This window comes from Coenobita brevimanus, chromosome 82, assembly GCF_032717465.1.
Source record: "Coenobita brevimanus isolate Jiangsu-jjx chromosome 82, ASM3271746v2, whole genome shotgun sequence".
Classification (NCBI taxonomy): domain Eukaryota; kingdom Metazoa; phylum Arthropoda; class Malacostraca; order Decapoda; family Coenobitidae; genus Coenobita; species Coenobita brevimanus.
The window spans coordinates 5,919,817-5,933,864 of NC_137035.1; the positions used below are offsets into that span (position 1 = coordinate 5,919,817).

Genomic DNA, 14,048 nt, shown 5'->3' on the forward strand with positions numbered 1-14,048 from the left:
TACACACGCACTGATTCTCGCAGGCACTGATGCACGCACACAGTGATGCATGCACATGCTTGTACAATAACACCTGTGCACACATATGGATGCACGCACGCATTGATGCATTCAGACACTGATGCACGCACACAGCTACAGTATGTATGCACACTCTGATGCACACAGACGCTGATGCATACGCACACTGATGCAAACACTGATGAGCACACACAATGATGCACACATCGATGAATACGCACATTAGACATTAATGAACGCGCCCATTGACACACACACACACACACACACACACACACACACACACACACACACACACACACACACACACACAATACTCACTAACGAAAGTTGGTGGTGGGGATATTTGTGTATGTAACTTTGGTGGTGTGGGGAGGTTGCCATGGTAACACACTGGCCCCGCACACACACACACACACACACACACACACACACACACACAAAACCGTTTATAAATAGAAGAGGCGAAACTTTGAGTGTGACTTTCACAGACATGGAAATCTTAAAGAATGAATAGCCAATATCAACCTAGATTAGGCCACTTTAGGCAGGGTTTGGTTGGACTGGGTCATTTTTCGTTGGGTTATCTTCAGGTGGATTAGGTATACAGAGAGTAGGTTAGCCAGGGTTAGAATAGGTTTGATTAGATATGTTTTGGGTGGCTTGGACTAGGTTAGGTTAGGCTGGGTTAGGTTGGCTTGGATTAGGTCATTTTAGGCTTGGCTGCGTGGGATTAGGTTAGGAATGGACAAGTTAAGTGAGACTAGGTGAGATTACGTCGCTTTAGATCGGGTTTGGCTGCGTTTTATTAGGATTGGTGGTCAGGTTGGGTTGGAATAATTTAGGTAACTTATGGGGAGGTTAGGTGAGATTATGTGACATTATATATAGTTAGATTGGGCTAGTTGACACACACACACACACACACACACACACACACACACACACACACACACACACACACACACACACACACACACACACACACACACACACACACACACACACACACACACAATACTCTTTAAAGGAAGTTGGTGGTGGGTAAATGTGTGTATGTATCTTTGGTGGTGTGGGAAGGTTGCCATGGTAAAACACTGGCTGCACACACACACACACACACACACACACACACACACACAGTGGGAGTCAGAGAGAGTAGACATGCGACGTCGGCGCTCCGTACCGAGCCAGCACGGCCAGTGGCATTACCAAAATTAGTATCTTTATATGAGTCAAGCTCTGTACCAGGTTAGACTAAATGATTTTTCATTATTAAAAGAAAAAAAATAATAAGAAGTTTAAACAAGACTTGTTCAAACAGAAAAGAGAACCAAGAGGCGAAAGAATGCGCTCAGTCAGCTGAGGTTTGTTTAGACTACAAATGCCCCAGGGAATGTACAGTAAGTACACTGTGCTTTTAGTATTGCAAAATGGACACATACTTTAGTAAAGCAAATTTGGAAAAGAAAAGGGATAAAGGTAGAAAGCAAGATGATGATTTCTACCAAGAACTGGTTCAAGTAGAGACTCACAATAGACTAGTTGAACGTGTACACAAACTGGAAATGGCTTTCAAAAATGAAACTGATGAAATAAAGAAGCAGATGCACTTGCAAAAGGAAGAAATAGAAAAACTAGGAAGGGAGGCCAACAAGAAGGACACAGCCATCAGTGAACTAACAGTGGAACTGAGTACACTTAGGAAGAAAATGAGTGAAATGGCAAGTACAGTAGTCAATCACGAGAGTGTTATGGAAGAGTTCAAAAATGATACAGAGACAATCAGGCAAGTAAGCAGTCTGATAGACCAAAGCAGTGATATTGAGAAGAAGATAACACAGGTGAATGAAGCTGTGCAAAGCTACAAAAATGATGTGAAAACCACGTATGCTGAAATGGTGAAAGTAAAGAAAGATTTAGAAACAAGGGTGGAGGAAAAAAGCATTAAACAGGAAGTGAAAAGAATAATCTAAAACAATCCAAAGTTAGTCAGAGATTCAGTAGATATAAACAAATCTATAGTAATCGCTGGTATAGAAGAGGAAGAAGTAAAAAACAAGAACTCAAGAGACAAAAAGGAGATGGCAAATGTAATGAGCTTACTGAAAGACGTATCAGAGGAAATCTGTAGTAAAGACATAGAGGAACACAAAAGGTTAGGGAAATACGAGAAAAGCAAGACAAGACCTCTAAAGGTGACTTTCCAGAGTGTAAACACTGTGGAGGAGATATTAAAAAATGCAAAGAATCTTATGGAAAAAGAGGAGTTCAAAAATGTATGGATATAAAGATGCCTAACACAAGAGGAACTGGAATTACTGAAAGAGAAGAGGGAGGAAGCAAAAACAAAATATGAGGGAAGATCAGAAGAGGAGAACACATTTTTTTTACAAAGTAATTGGATTGCAGGTACGAAAGTGGTACACAAACAGGAGGGAATAAAAAGGAGGAAGGTAGTAGAACCATGTCATGACAAGTATATAAACAAGATGATAAAGTTGATGTACTCAAATGTGGATGGAATGGTATCTAAATTACTAGAGATGAATGATTATGTCAGAGAAAATGAACCACAAATAATATGCCTAATTGAAACAAAATTAACACCAAGGATATCCAATGACATACTAAACTTAGAGGAATACAATATATGGAGAAGAGACAGAAATTTAAAAAAGGGAGGAGGAATTATAATATTGACTAAGAAAAATCTAAAAGTCAATGAAATAAAACTAGATATACCATCACAAGTAGAACTGATTGCAGTAGAGATCAACACATCTGAAGGGAAAATAATTGTAGCCAATTTGTACATGCCACCCAGATCAAACACATGGGAAAGAGACGAATATGAGGACCTGGCAGAGAGTACAATTCAGAGTTGAAGATCATTACTACATAAAATGGAAGAGAAATAGGAAAGAATTATACTAACTGGAGATTTTAATACAAATATAAATTGGAATACTCTAGATATAATTAGCCAAGAAAGCTGTTGGGACCAAAAGCTCCTGGATCTCATGCAAGAGTTTTTCCTAACGCAACATGTGAGGGAAACCACCAGAAAAAGAGGACTCGATGTACCTTCAGTGCTAGATCTAATATTTACTAGGCAAGAAAATGATATTGACAGTTTAATATATCACCCTCCACTCGGCAAAAGCGATCATGCAGTACTAAATTACAACATCAGGATAGCATGTGACATAGCTAACAGCAATGAAAGTTACAAAAAGAGCCTAAACTATAAAAAGGGAAATTATCAAGACCTAAAGAAGTATTTCTTAGAAGTTGATTGGGAAAATGAGCTTAGAGGACAAGATTTAAATGCTGTATATAAAAAATTCTGTGAATTTTATGAAATAGGAGTCCAGAAGTACATCCCACAGCACAAAGAGGCAGATAAGAAAATACAGAAATGGTTCAATACAGAATGTAAAAAATCAAAAGAAAGAAGAGATTTGTTGTGGAATAGATACAGAAGACACAATAGTGAAAGGGCGTACAATAATTACAAACAGGCAAGAAACGATTATACAAGAATAAGGAGGGAAGCCCAAAAACAGTTTGAGGAGGATATAATAAATAAAAGTAGTGATCAACCAAAGCTGTTTTACAGCTACATCAGAAGCAAAACCAAAGTAAAAGATATAATACAATCCATTACGGACGAGGGAATCACTTAAACACAAGAGAAAGATATTTGTGAAGCACTAATATTTTGAGAGGGACTATGTGGAACATGCATGTCCACACATACTACCAGATATACAAATAGCAGAAAAAGTAATACAGGAGGAGTTAAGTAAATTAGACAGAGGAAAAGCAAGTGGTCCTGATGAAATTTCATGTTGGGTATTACGAGAATGTGCAAAGGAGTTAAGTACACCATTATTTTTAATTTTCAAGAAATCCTTGAGTCAAGGTAAACTACCTGATATTTGGAAGAAAGCAAATATTGTCCCCTTATTCAAGAAAGGAAATAGACAAAATCCACTCAACTACCGACCAGTATCACTGACCAGTGTTGTAAACAAGGTATTAGAAAAGCTTATAAGAAAAGCTTGGGTAAATTATCTAGAAGAACACAGTATGATAACAGAAAGACTGTTTGGTTTCAGAAAAGGAAAATCATGTGTTACTAATCTGTTGAGCTACTATGACAGAGTAACAAACACAATACAGGAAAGAGAAGGATGAATGGACAGTATCTATTTAGATTTCAAGAAAGCTTTTGACACAGTACCACACCAAAGACTTTTATGGAAACTGTACCATCAAGGAGGAATTCGAGGCAAACTGTTTTGTTGGATGCAAGATTTTCTCATAAAAAGAGAAACGAGAACAGTACTAAGAGGAAACTATTCATCATGGAAAGAAGTGACTAGTGGAATACCACAGGGTTCAATAAGTTAGGAAATAAAACCCTATACAGATCAGAAGGAGAGAAGGACCTAGGTGTGATTATCAATAACAGACTATCTCCGGCTGACCACATCAGAGAAAAGGTACGAAACATGTATAGACTGCTTGCAAATATGAGAATAGCATTCACATACATAAATGAAGACATGCTAAGAAGGATAATAACATCATTCATTAGACCAACCCTGGAATATGCATCAGTAGTCTGGAGTCCTCATCTAAAAAAACACATAGACAAAATTGAAAAAGTTCAAAGGGCCGCTAAAAGATGGATACCAAGCTTAAGGGACCTAAGCTACGAATAAAGACTAAATAAACTGAATCTACCAACACTACAGGAGAGAAGGAAAAGAGGTGACATGATAATGCCATATAAGTGTGCATATCCGGGAAGGAGAAAATAGACATAAATGATTACTTAACATATGGAGAAGCATCAGCAAGAGGACACTGCAAAAAACTGCATAAGAAGAGAGGTGACAAAGACGTAAGGAAATTCAGTTTCCCAAACAGAGCAATTGATCAATGGAATGCACTACCGAATGAAATAGTGTGTGCCAAAACAATTCACAAATTTAAGGATATGTACAATAAATATGGTTTAAGACACGGGACAGTACGAGCTTGACTCATTCCTGTAAAGATATAATTAGGTAAGAACAATTAGGTAAGAACACACACACACACACACACACACACACACACACACACACACACACACACAACCACTTATAAACAGAACAGGCGAAACATTGAGTGTGACTTTCACAGGCATGGAAATCTTAAAGAATGAATAGCCAATATCAACCTAGGTTAGGTCACTTTAGGCATGGTTTGATTGGACTGGGTCATTTTTGGTTGTGGTGTATTCAGGTGGATTAGGTATAGACAGATTAGGGTAGACTGGGTTAGAATGGGTTTGTTTAGATATGTTTTGGTTCGGTTGTACTAGATTCGGTTTGGCTGGATTAGGCAGGATTGGATTAGGTCGTTTTAGGCTAGGCTGCGTTTGGTTAGGTTAGGTTTAATCAGACTGGGTGAGATTAGGTCGCTCTAGTTAGGGTTAGGCTGCGTTTGATTATGTTTGGTGGTCAGGTTGGGTTGGAATAATTTATGTTAGGTATGGGGAGGTTAGGTGAGATTATGTGAGGTTATATATAGTTACTGTAGACTGTTCTAGGTGACAAACACACACACACACACACACACACACACACACACACACACACACACACACACACACACACACACACAATACTCTCTAACGGAAGTTGGTGGTGGGGAAATGTGTGTATGTATCTTTGGTGGTTTGGGGAGGTTGCCATGGTATAACACTGGCCACACACACACACACGCGCACACACACACACACACACACACACACACACACACACACACACACACACACACACACACACACACACACACACACACACACACACACACACTTATAAAAAGATCAGGCGATAGTCTGAGTGTAACTTTCACAGGCATAGAAATCTTAAAAGAATGAATACCCAATTTCAACCCAGGTTAGGTCACTTTAGGCAGGGTTTGGTTGGACTGGGTCATTATTGGTTGGGTTGTTTTCAGTTGGATTATGTATAGACAGATTAGGTTAGATTGGGTTAGAATAGGTTTGTTTAGATATGTTTTGGTTGAGTTGTACTAGGTTAGGTTAAGCCGTGTTAGGTTGGCTTCGATAAGGTCATTTTAAGCTTGGCTGGGTTAGGTTTGGTTAGTTTTGGTCAGGTTAAGTGAGGCTGCGTGAGATTAGTTCGCTTTAGATGGAGTTAGCTACGATTGATTAAGTTTGGTGGTCAGGTTCGGTTGGAATAATTTAGGATAGGTATGGGGAGGTTAGACGTGATTATTTGAGGTTAGATATAGTTAGACTGGGCTAGGTGACACACACACACACACACACACACACACACACACACACACACACACACACACACACACACACAACTAACGGAAGTTGGTGGTGGGGAAATGTGTGTATGTAACTGTGGTGGTATGGGTAGGTTGCCATGGTAACACACTGGCCCCGCGCGCGCGCGCGCGCGCACACACACACACACACACACACACACACACACACACACACACACACACACACACACACACACACACACACACACACCACATACATACACACACACGCACACATAGACTTCCTTAACGATATGTTATTGGATAAAGCTAGTTAATATCGTTTTGTGCGTTCTTTTATGCGGAGTATGGCAAAGTTTGAATGATTTTTACAGTCCAGTAGTAGAGTAAGGTGTAATAAGCAAAATAAATCGCTAAGAAAGAGGTGCTAGGGAGTTGTAGAATGAGTTTATAGCTGTAATTTTTATCAGAGCGTTCCATTAAGCCGTATGTATAGCTTATCAGACTTAACATGGCTGAGATCTTATATTTGCTGCTTTATTCTCATAGCATAATTACAGGCAGAAGATGATAACACGGCTCTGCATATCTTCAACAGCACTTTTTCGTGACTAGCATCATATTCTAATGTCAGGCTCTTGTTAGAGCTCAGCATTCAAGATGGAGAGATGGCAATTTTAGGCCAAGTTAAAGGTGAAGTTCTATATCCATTCCATAACACCTTTGCGTGACTATACCATTCTTCCTCTAACACTGGCCAGATTTCCATCCTTGTGTAGGTCATTTTACTCATTTCACGTAGCCCAGTGCCAAGAAATGACAATGGTATGGCACTACATCCTTTACATAGCACTTCTTCGTGACTAGCATCATTTTTTAGTGTTCACCTATTGTTACAAATCAGCATTCAAGATGGAGAGATGGTAATTTTAGGTCCAGTTAGGGAAAAGAGATTATTGTTCTATATTCTAGTGTTAATGTATCCTTACAGCTCAGCATTTAAGGTGAGGAGATGGCAATATTAGGCAAAGTGAATGTGAATAGAGTATGGTAAATATCTAAGTATAATTTCTGACTTTGTTTGCTAGGGTCCCTGATGCTTCCTTTACGACGGTTTTCTCTTATGCACTCAGGCTCCTAAGACCCATTCCCAGCTGAATAAAATCGTCTGAGGTCTAATAAATAAAAGTACTAGAGTTGTCACGATCATTGGAGGGTTAATATTAACAGCATTAACGCTTTCAGACACCTATAAATAGCTCACAGGTGCACAATAGCCTCTTGTATTAGCTAGAATAAAATACTAGAGGTACCCTGAAGATGAGAGGGCCTCCGTGCCCTCTAGGGGTTGTAAAAGTAGTTGGGTAAAGTTTCACACGAGTTTCTGGGGTGAACAAGCATGGCATTCCATTGGTCAGTCAGGCCGACTCACTGACTCAGTGGTACTTGGACGATAAGAGGGTGAGGCTGCGTCGGCTCCGTCTCCTGCTGTAAGTGTTAAATTTTACTGTTTTGGGGTTAAATTTCGCTGTTTTTGCCATTAAGATGATTTAGATAGGACACAGATGTATCTTGCTGCCAACCAGGAAATGTCATAGGTCAAATAGATTCAATAGATGAGGGCAACAGACGTCGTTTTGCTGGTTAGGGAATGGCGTGTACTGTAGTCTTCTCCCCTTGCTGCAAGTGTTGGGTTTTGCTGTTTTTGCCATTAAGGTGACAAAATTAGGACACGCGGATATCTTACGGTCAGCCAGGAAGCGTTGTAGGCCAAAGAAATTGTAGAAAATAAGGGAAATGGATGTAATTTTAAAAGTCTTGTATCGTCACCTATAGCTGTAGTCCAAATTGTCTAGTTATCTATAGCCAGACGCCTTAAACCCGTAAGGCGTGGCCACAAACAAATCGTCTCCATGTCGCCCTGTACCCTGCCATTTCGCTGCCCTTCCCCAATCGTACACCCCTTTTCTCGTATACCCCTCTACTCCATCCTCCAACACATCCACTTAACTATGCTCATTTTTACTCTTACTTGGCCTAAAATTGCAATCTCTTCATCTCGAATTCTGAGTTGTAACAACAGAATATTATGCTAGTCACGAACAAGTGATATTTCATAGACGCAACTGAAACGCGTGAAATAAGCTGCAAATGGACGAAAATTTGGGCCAAGTTAAGGTGAAAGGAGTAGAGTACAGAATCCTCCTAGATAACAAAAGTTTCCGGATTAAAAAGAACTAGAAATCATCATCATCATCATCATCATCATCATCTATCTACTTCTACTATCTAATGCCAGGCGCCTCAGTCATCATCATCATCATCATCATCATCATCATTATCGAATTTTTTCATGCCTTCACTCTTAAAAACATTCATACAGTTTGAGTTACACACTGGTATTTGCACATAGTAAATACGCACACAGAGCACTCACACAAGTACACACACACACACGTGCGACGTCGGTGCTCCGTACCGACCAGCACGGCCAGTGGCAATACCTAAATTAGTATCTTTATATGAGTCAAGCTTTGTACCAGGTTAGACTAAATGATTTTTCAATATCAAAAGAAAAAAAAATAATAAGTTTAAACAAGACTTGTTCAAACAGAAAAGAGAACCAAGAGGCGAAAGAATCCGCTCAGTCAGCTGAGGTTTGTTTAGCCTACTGCTGCACGGGGTATGTAAGTACATGTACTCTGTGCTTTTAGTATTGCAAAATGGACACATACTTTAGTAACGCAAATTTGGAAAAGAAAAGGGATAAAGGTAGAAAGCAAAATGATGATTTCTACCAAGAACTGGTTCAAGTGGAGACTCACAATAGACTGGTTGAACGTGTACACAAACTAGAAATGGCTTTCAAAAATGAAATTGATGAAATAAAGAAACAGATGCACTTGCAAAAGGAAGAAATAGAAAAACTAGGAAGGGAGGCCAACAAGAAAGACACAACCATCAGTGAACTAACAGTGGAACTGAGTACACTTAGGAAGAAAATAACTGAAATGGCAAGTACAGTAGTCAATCACGAGAGTGTTATGGAAGAGTTCAAAAATGATAGAGACAATTAGGCAAGTAAGCGGTCTGATAGACCAGAGCAGTGATACTGAGGAGAAGATAACACAGGTGAATGAAGCTGTGCAAAGCTACAAAAATGATGTGAAAACCACGTATGCTGAAATGGTGAAAGTAAAGAAAGACTTAGAAACAAGGGTGGAGGAAAAAACCATTAAACAGGAAGTGAAAAGAATAATCCAAAACAATCCAAAGTTAGTCAGAGATTCAGTAGATATAAACAAATCTATAGTAATCACTGGTATAGAAGAGGAAGTTAAAAACAAGATCTCAAGAGACAAAAAGGAGATGGCAAATGTAATGAGCTTACTGAAAGAAGTATCAGAGAAAATCTGTAGTAAAGACATAGAGGAACACAAAAGGTTAGGAAAATACGAGAAAAGCAAGGCAAGACCTCTAAAGGTGACTTTCCAGAGTGTAAACACTGTGGAGGAGATACTAAAAAATACAAAGAATCTTATGGAAAAAGAGGAGTTCAAAAATGTATGGATAAAAAGATGCCTAACACAAGAGGAACTGGAAATACTGAAAGAGAAGAGGGAGGAAGCAAAAACAAAAAATGAGGGAAGATCAGAAGAGGAGAACACATTTTTTTACAAAGTAATAGGATTGTAGGTACGAAAGTGGTACACAAATAGGATGGAATAAAAAGGAGGAAGGTAGTAGAACCATGTCATGACAAGTATATAATCAAGATGATAAAGTTGATGTACTCAAATGTGGATGGAATGGTATCTAAATTACTAGAGATGAATGATTGTCAGAGAAAATGAACCACAAATAATATGCCTAATTGAAACAAAATTAACACCAAGGATATCCAATGACATACTAAACTTAGGAGGAATACAATATATGGAGAAGACAGAAATTTAAAAAAGGGACGAGGAATTATAATATTAACTAAGAAAAATCTAAAAGTCAATGAAATAAAACTAGATATACCATCACAAGTAGAACTGATTGCAGTAGAGATCAACACATCTGAAGGGAAAATAATTGTAGCCAATTTGTACATGCCACCCAGATCAAACACATGGGAAAGAAACGAATATGAGGACCTGGCAGAGAGTACAATTCAGAGTTGAAGATCATTACTACATAAAATGGAAGAGAAATAGGAAAGAATTATACTAACTGGAGATTTTAATACAAATATAAATTGGAATACTCTAGATATAATTAGCCAAGAAAGCTGTTGGGACCAAAAGCTCCTGGATCTCATGCAAGAGTTTTTCCTAACGCAACATGTGAGGGAAACCACCAGAAAAAGAGGACTCTATGTACCTTCAGTGCTAGATCTAATATTTACTAGGCACGAAAATGATATTGACAGTTTAATATATCACCCTTCACTCGGCAAAAGCGATCATGCAGAACTAAATTACATCATCAGGATAGCATGTGATATAGTTAACAGCAATGAAAGTTACAAAAAGAGCCTAAACTATAAAAAGGGAAATTATCAAGACCTAAAGAAGTATTTCTTAGAAGTTGATTGGGAAAATTAGCTTAGAGGACAAGATTTAAATGCTGTATATAAAAAATTCTGTGAATTTTATGAAATAGGAGTCCAGAAGTACATCCCACAGCACAAAGAGGCAGATAAAATACAGAAATGGTTCAATACAGAATGTAAAAAATCAAAAGAAAAGAGATTTGTTGTGGAATAGATACAGAAGACACAATAGTGAAAGGGCGTATAATAATTACAAACAGGCAAGAAACGATTATACACGAATAAGGAGGGAAGCCCAAAAACAGAGTGAGGAGGATATAATAAATAAAAGTAGTGATCAACCAAAGCTGTTCCACAGCTACATCAGAAGCAAAACCAGAGTAAAAGATATAATACAATCCATTACGGACGAGGGAATCACTTATACGCAAGAGAAAGATATTTGTGAAGCACTAAATAAGAATTTCCAATTAGTTTTTACAGAAGCAAAAAATTTTGAGCGGGAATATATGGAACATGCATGTCCACACACATACTACCAGATATACAAATAGCAGAAAAAGCAATACAGGAGGAGTTAAGTAAATTAGACAGAGGAAAAGCAAGTGGTCCTGATGAAATTTCTTGTTGGGTACTACGAGAATGTGCAAAGGAGTTAAGTAAACCATTATTTTTAATTTTCAAGAAATCCTTGAGTCAAGGTAAACTACCTGATATTTGGAAGAAAGCAAATATTGTCCCCTTATTCAAGAAAGGAAATAGACAAAATCCACTCAACTACCGACCAATATCACTGGCCAGTGTTGTAAGCAAGGTATTAGAAAAGCTTATAAGAAAAGCTTGAGTAAATCATCTAGAAGAACACAGTATGACAACAGAGAGACAGTTTGGTTTCAGAAAAGGAAAATCATGTGTTACTAATCTGTTGAGCTACTATGACAGAGTAACAAACACAATACAGGAAAGAGAAGGATGGGTGGACAGTATCTATTTAGATTTCAAGAAAGCTTTTGACACAGTATCACACCAAAGACTTTTATGGAAACTGTACCATCAAGGAGGAATGCGAGGCAAACTGTTTTGTTGGATGCAAGATTTTCTCATAAAAAGAGAAATGAGAACAGTACTAAGAGGAAACTACTCATCATGGAAAGAAGTGACTAGTGGCGTACCACAGGGTTCAGTGCTGGCACCAATCATGTTTTTAGTGTATATAAATGATATAAACAGTAACACTGGAAATGAGAGCTATCTGAATATGTTTGCAGATGATGCAAAAATACAAAGGAGAATTACTAACACAGACTCTTGTAAAGAGCTACAAGAAGAATTGAATAAACTTCATGAATGGAGTAATACATAGCAAATGGAATTCAATGTGGACAAGTGTCATGTAATCAAGTTTGGTAAAAGTGGAAAAAGACCTGATTGGGATTATAAGTTAGGAAATAAAACCCTATACACATCAGAAAGAGAGAAGGACCTACTATGCGTTTCAGGGGCCTTGACCCATCGTTTTTCGCAAATATCTGTGAAACAAAGAGTCGGATCAGTATGGCATATTACCACATCCTGTTTCACACCCTGCCCTAATTTTAGGCACTATAGTGCATTGCCAAATGTACTTGATTACGGCGTTTACTCTTGGCTGTGATAACGTCGTATCCTTCAGCCGACTCGGCATTCGAACAGGTGAGGAATGACTCAGTTGTGACGTCACCAAATACACTACCCCTCCTTCCCCACCCTCTCCCATCCCCCCTCCCTCCCTCCTCTCCCTCTCTCTCTCTCTCTCTCTCTCTTTCTCTCTCTCTCTCTCTCTCTCTCTCTCTCTCTTGTCGATTCACATAATAACTGAAAATTGTATATGACCCTCCTTTCGGATACGATGGACGTCTGGTGGGATGGGGCAGGAGAGGCTTGGTCATTTATACAAGATAGCGTAAGAGTCAGAAAGGGCTAAGGTGCGAATAGGGCGAGGATTCAAAGGTGATGTAGGGTAAGAATGGAAAGAAACTTGCAACTGAACAATATATCATAATTTCAGTGAATACCAGCGTCAGGAGAGGAGACTGCACAGCAAGTGTAGATAAGATGGGTTGTGAAGTTATGCAAACAACTGAGCATGCGTTTTATTTCAGTCCGTAGCACTATCGACACACAAATCGTCCTCATTATCGCTGTCGATGGTGATGATGACGGGATCCACACCTTCATGTATATTATCCACTGACCAGTACTCTTCCTCGAACGCTTTGGATCTTCTCACAGCACCCGCCCACACCTCCCTGGTTGCGATAAGCTTTGGTTCCTGTAGCCTGGCCTGTAGATCTGCCTGGGTGAACCGCTGTAACAAGGAGCGCACATGTCGCTTCATACAGCCCCACACTTGCTCAATGGCATTGAGCTCAGGATGAGCAGGTGGCAGGCGGACGACCTCATGACCCCATGAGTGGATAATGTCGTCCACTGTGTACCGCAGTTCTGGCCGGTTCTCCTTGTAGATCATCAGCAGCTCAGGGCGTGTGGCATGTGGTGGGAATGGTATCCTGCGGCACTCCAGCCATTTGACCATCTCCGCTTTTGTGGTGGCAGTGGTGGGGCAGCGGCTCTCCTCTGTCAGCTGGCAGTGGTAGGGCGCATTGTCCAGCACCAGTACCGATGGCTCAGCGAGCGCCGGCAGGAGCTGCGACGTCAGCCAGCGGATAAATAGGGCGCTGTTCATTTCGCCGTGGTAGTCTCCGCTTTGGTTCTTGGCAGGGAAGCACAAAAATGAGTCATCGATGAAACCGTCCTCAGTGCCACCTGCTACTACCACAAATCTCTCACCTTCTCCGGGAGGCACATGACGACTGAAGGTGGCACTGGTGGTAGGCTGTGATGTGTCCACCCACTCTTTACTGCGGTGCATTCGGGTAGTAAACCACGTCTCGTCGACATAAACCACCTGTCTCCCCTCCTCCCGATGTGTCTTGAGTGCTCGTAATACGGCGACACTCAACATCTAAGGATTCCTTCCTCACGTACATTTTCCTTTATGAGGTCTTAAACCTGAACCCCATATTGTGAAGTAATGGCCACACTGCCGTCTCTGAGGTTTCCCCCGGGATGATGTCTGCCCTCTTTAACTCTTCACTCTAAGTACCAATAGTGAAGGTTTGCT

The 14,048-nt window shown here is 39.8% G+C and overlaps 1 protein-coding gene across 1 annotated transcript; it reads right to left on the bottom strand.

Annotated features, from left to right (window-relative positions):
* Nucleotides 1-13,022: 13,022 nt before the first annotated feature.
* On the bottom strand, nt 13,023-13,889 carry LOC145409672 (uncharacterized). Its single transcript, XM_080280024.1, has one exon. The coding sequence runs from the start codon at nt 13,887-13,889 to the stop codon at nt 13,023-13,025; it is 867 nt and encodes a 288-aa protein (XP_080136150.1).
* Between the last annotated feature and the right edge of the window lie 159 nt (nt 13,890-14,048).

Excerpts from the sequence above, each read along its gene's own strand:
- LOC145409672 (XM_080280024.1), bottom strand. The coding sequence starts at position 13,889 with ATGTTGAGTGTCGCCGTATTACGAGCACTCAAGACACATCGGGAGGAG.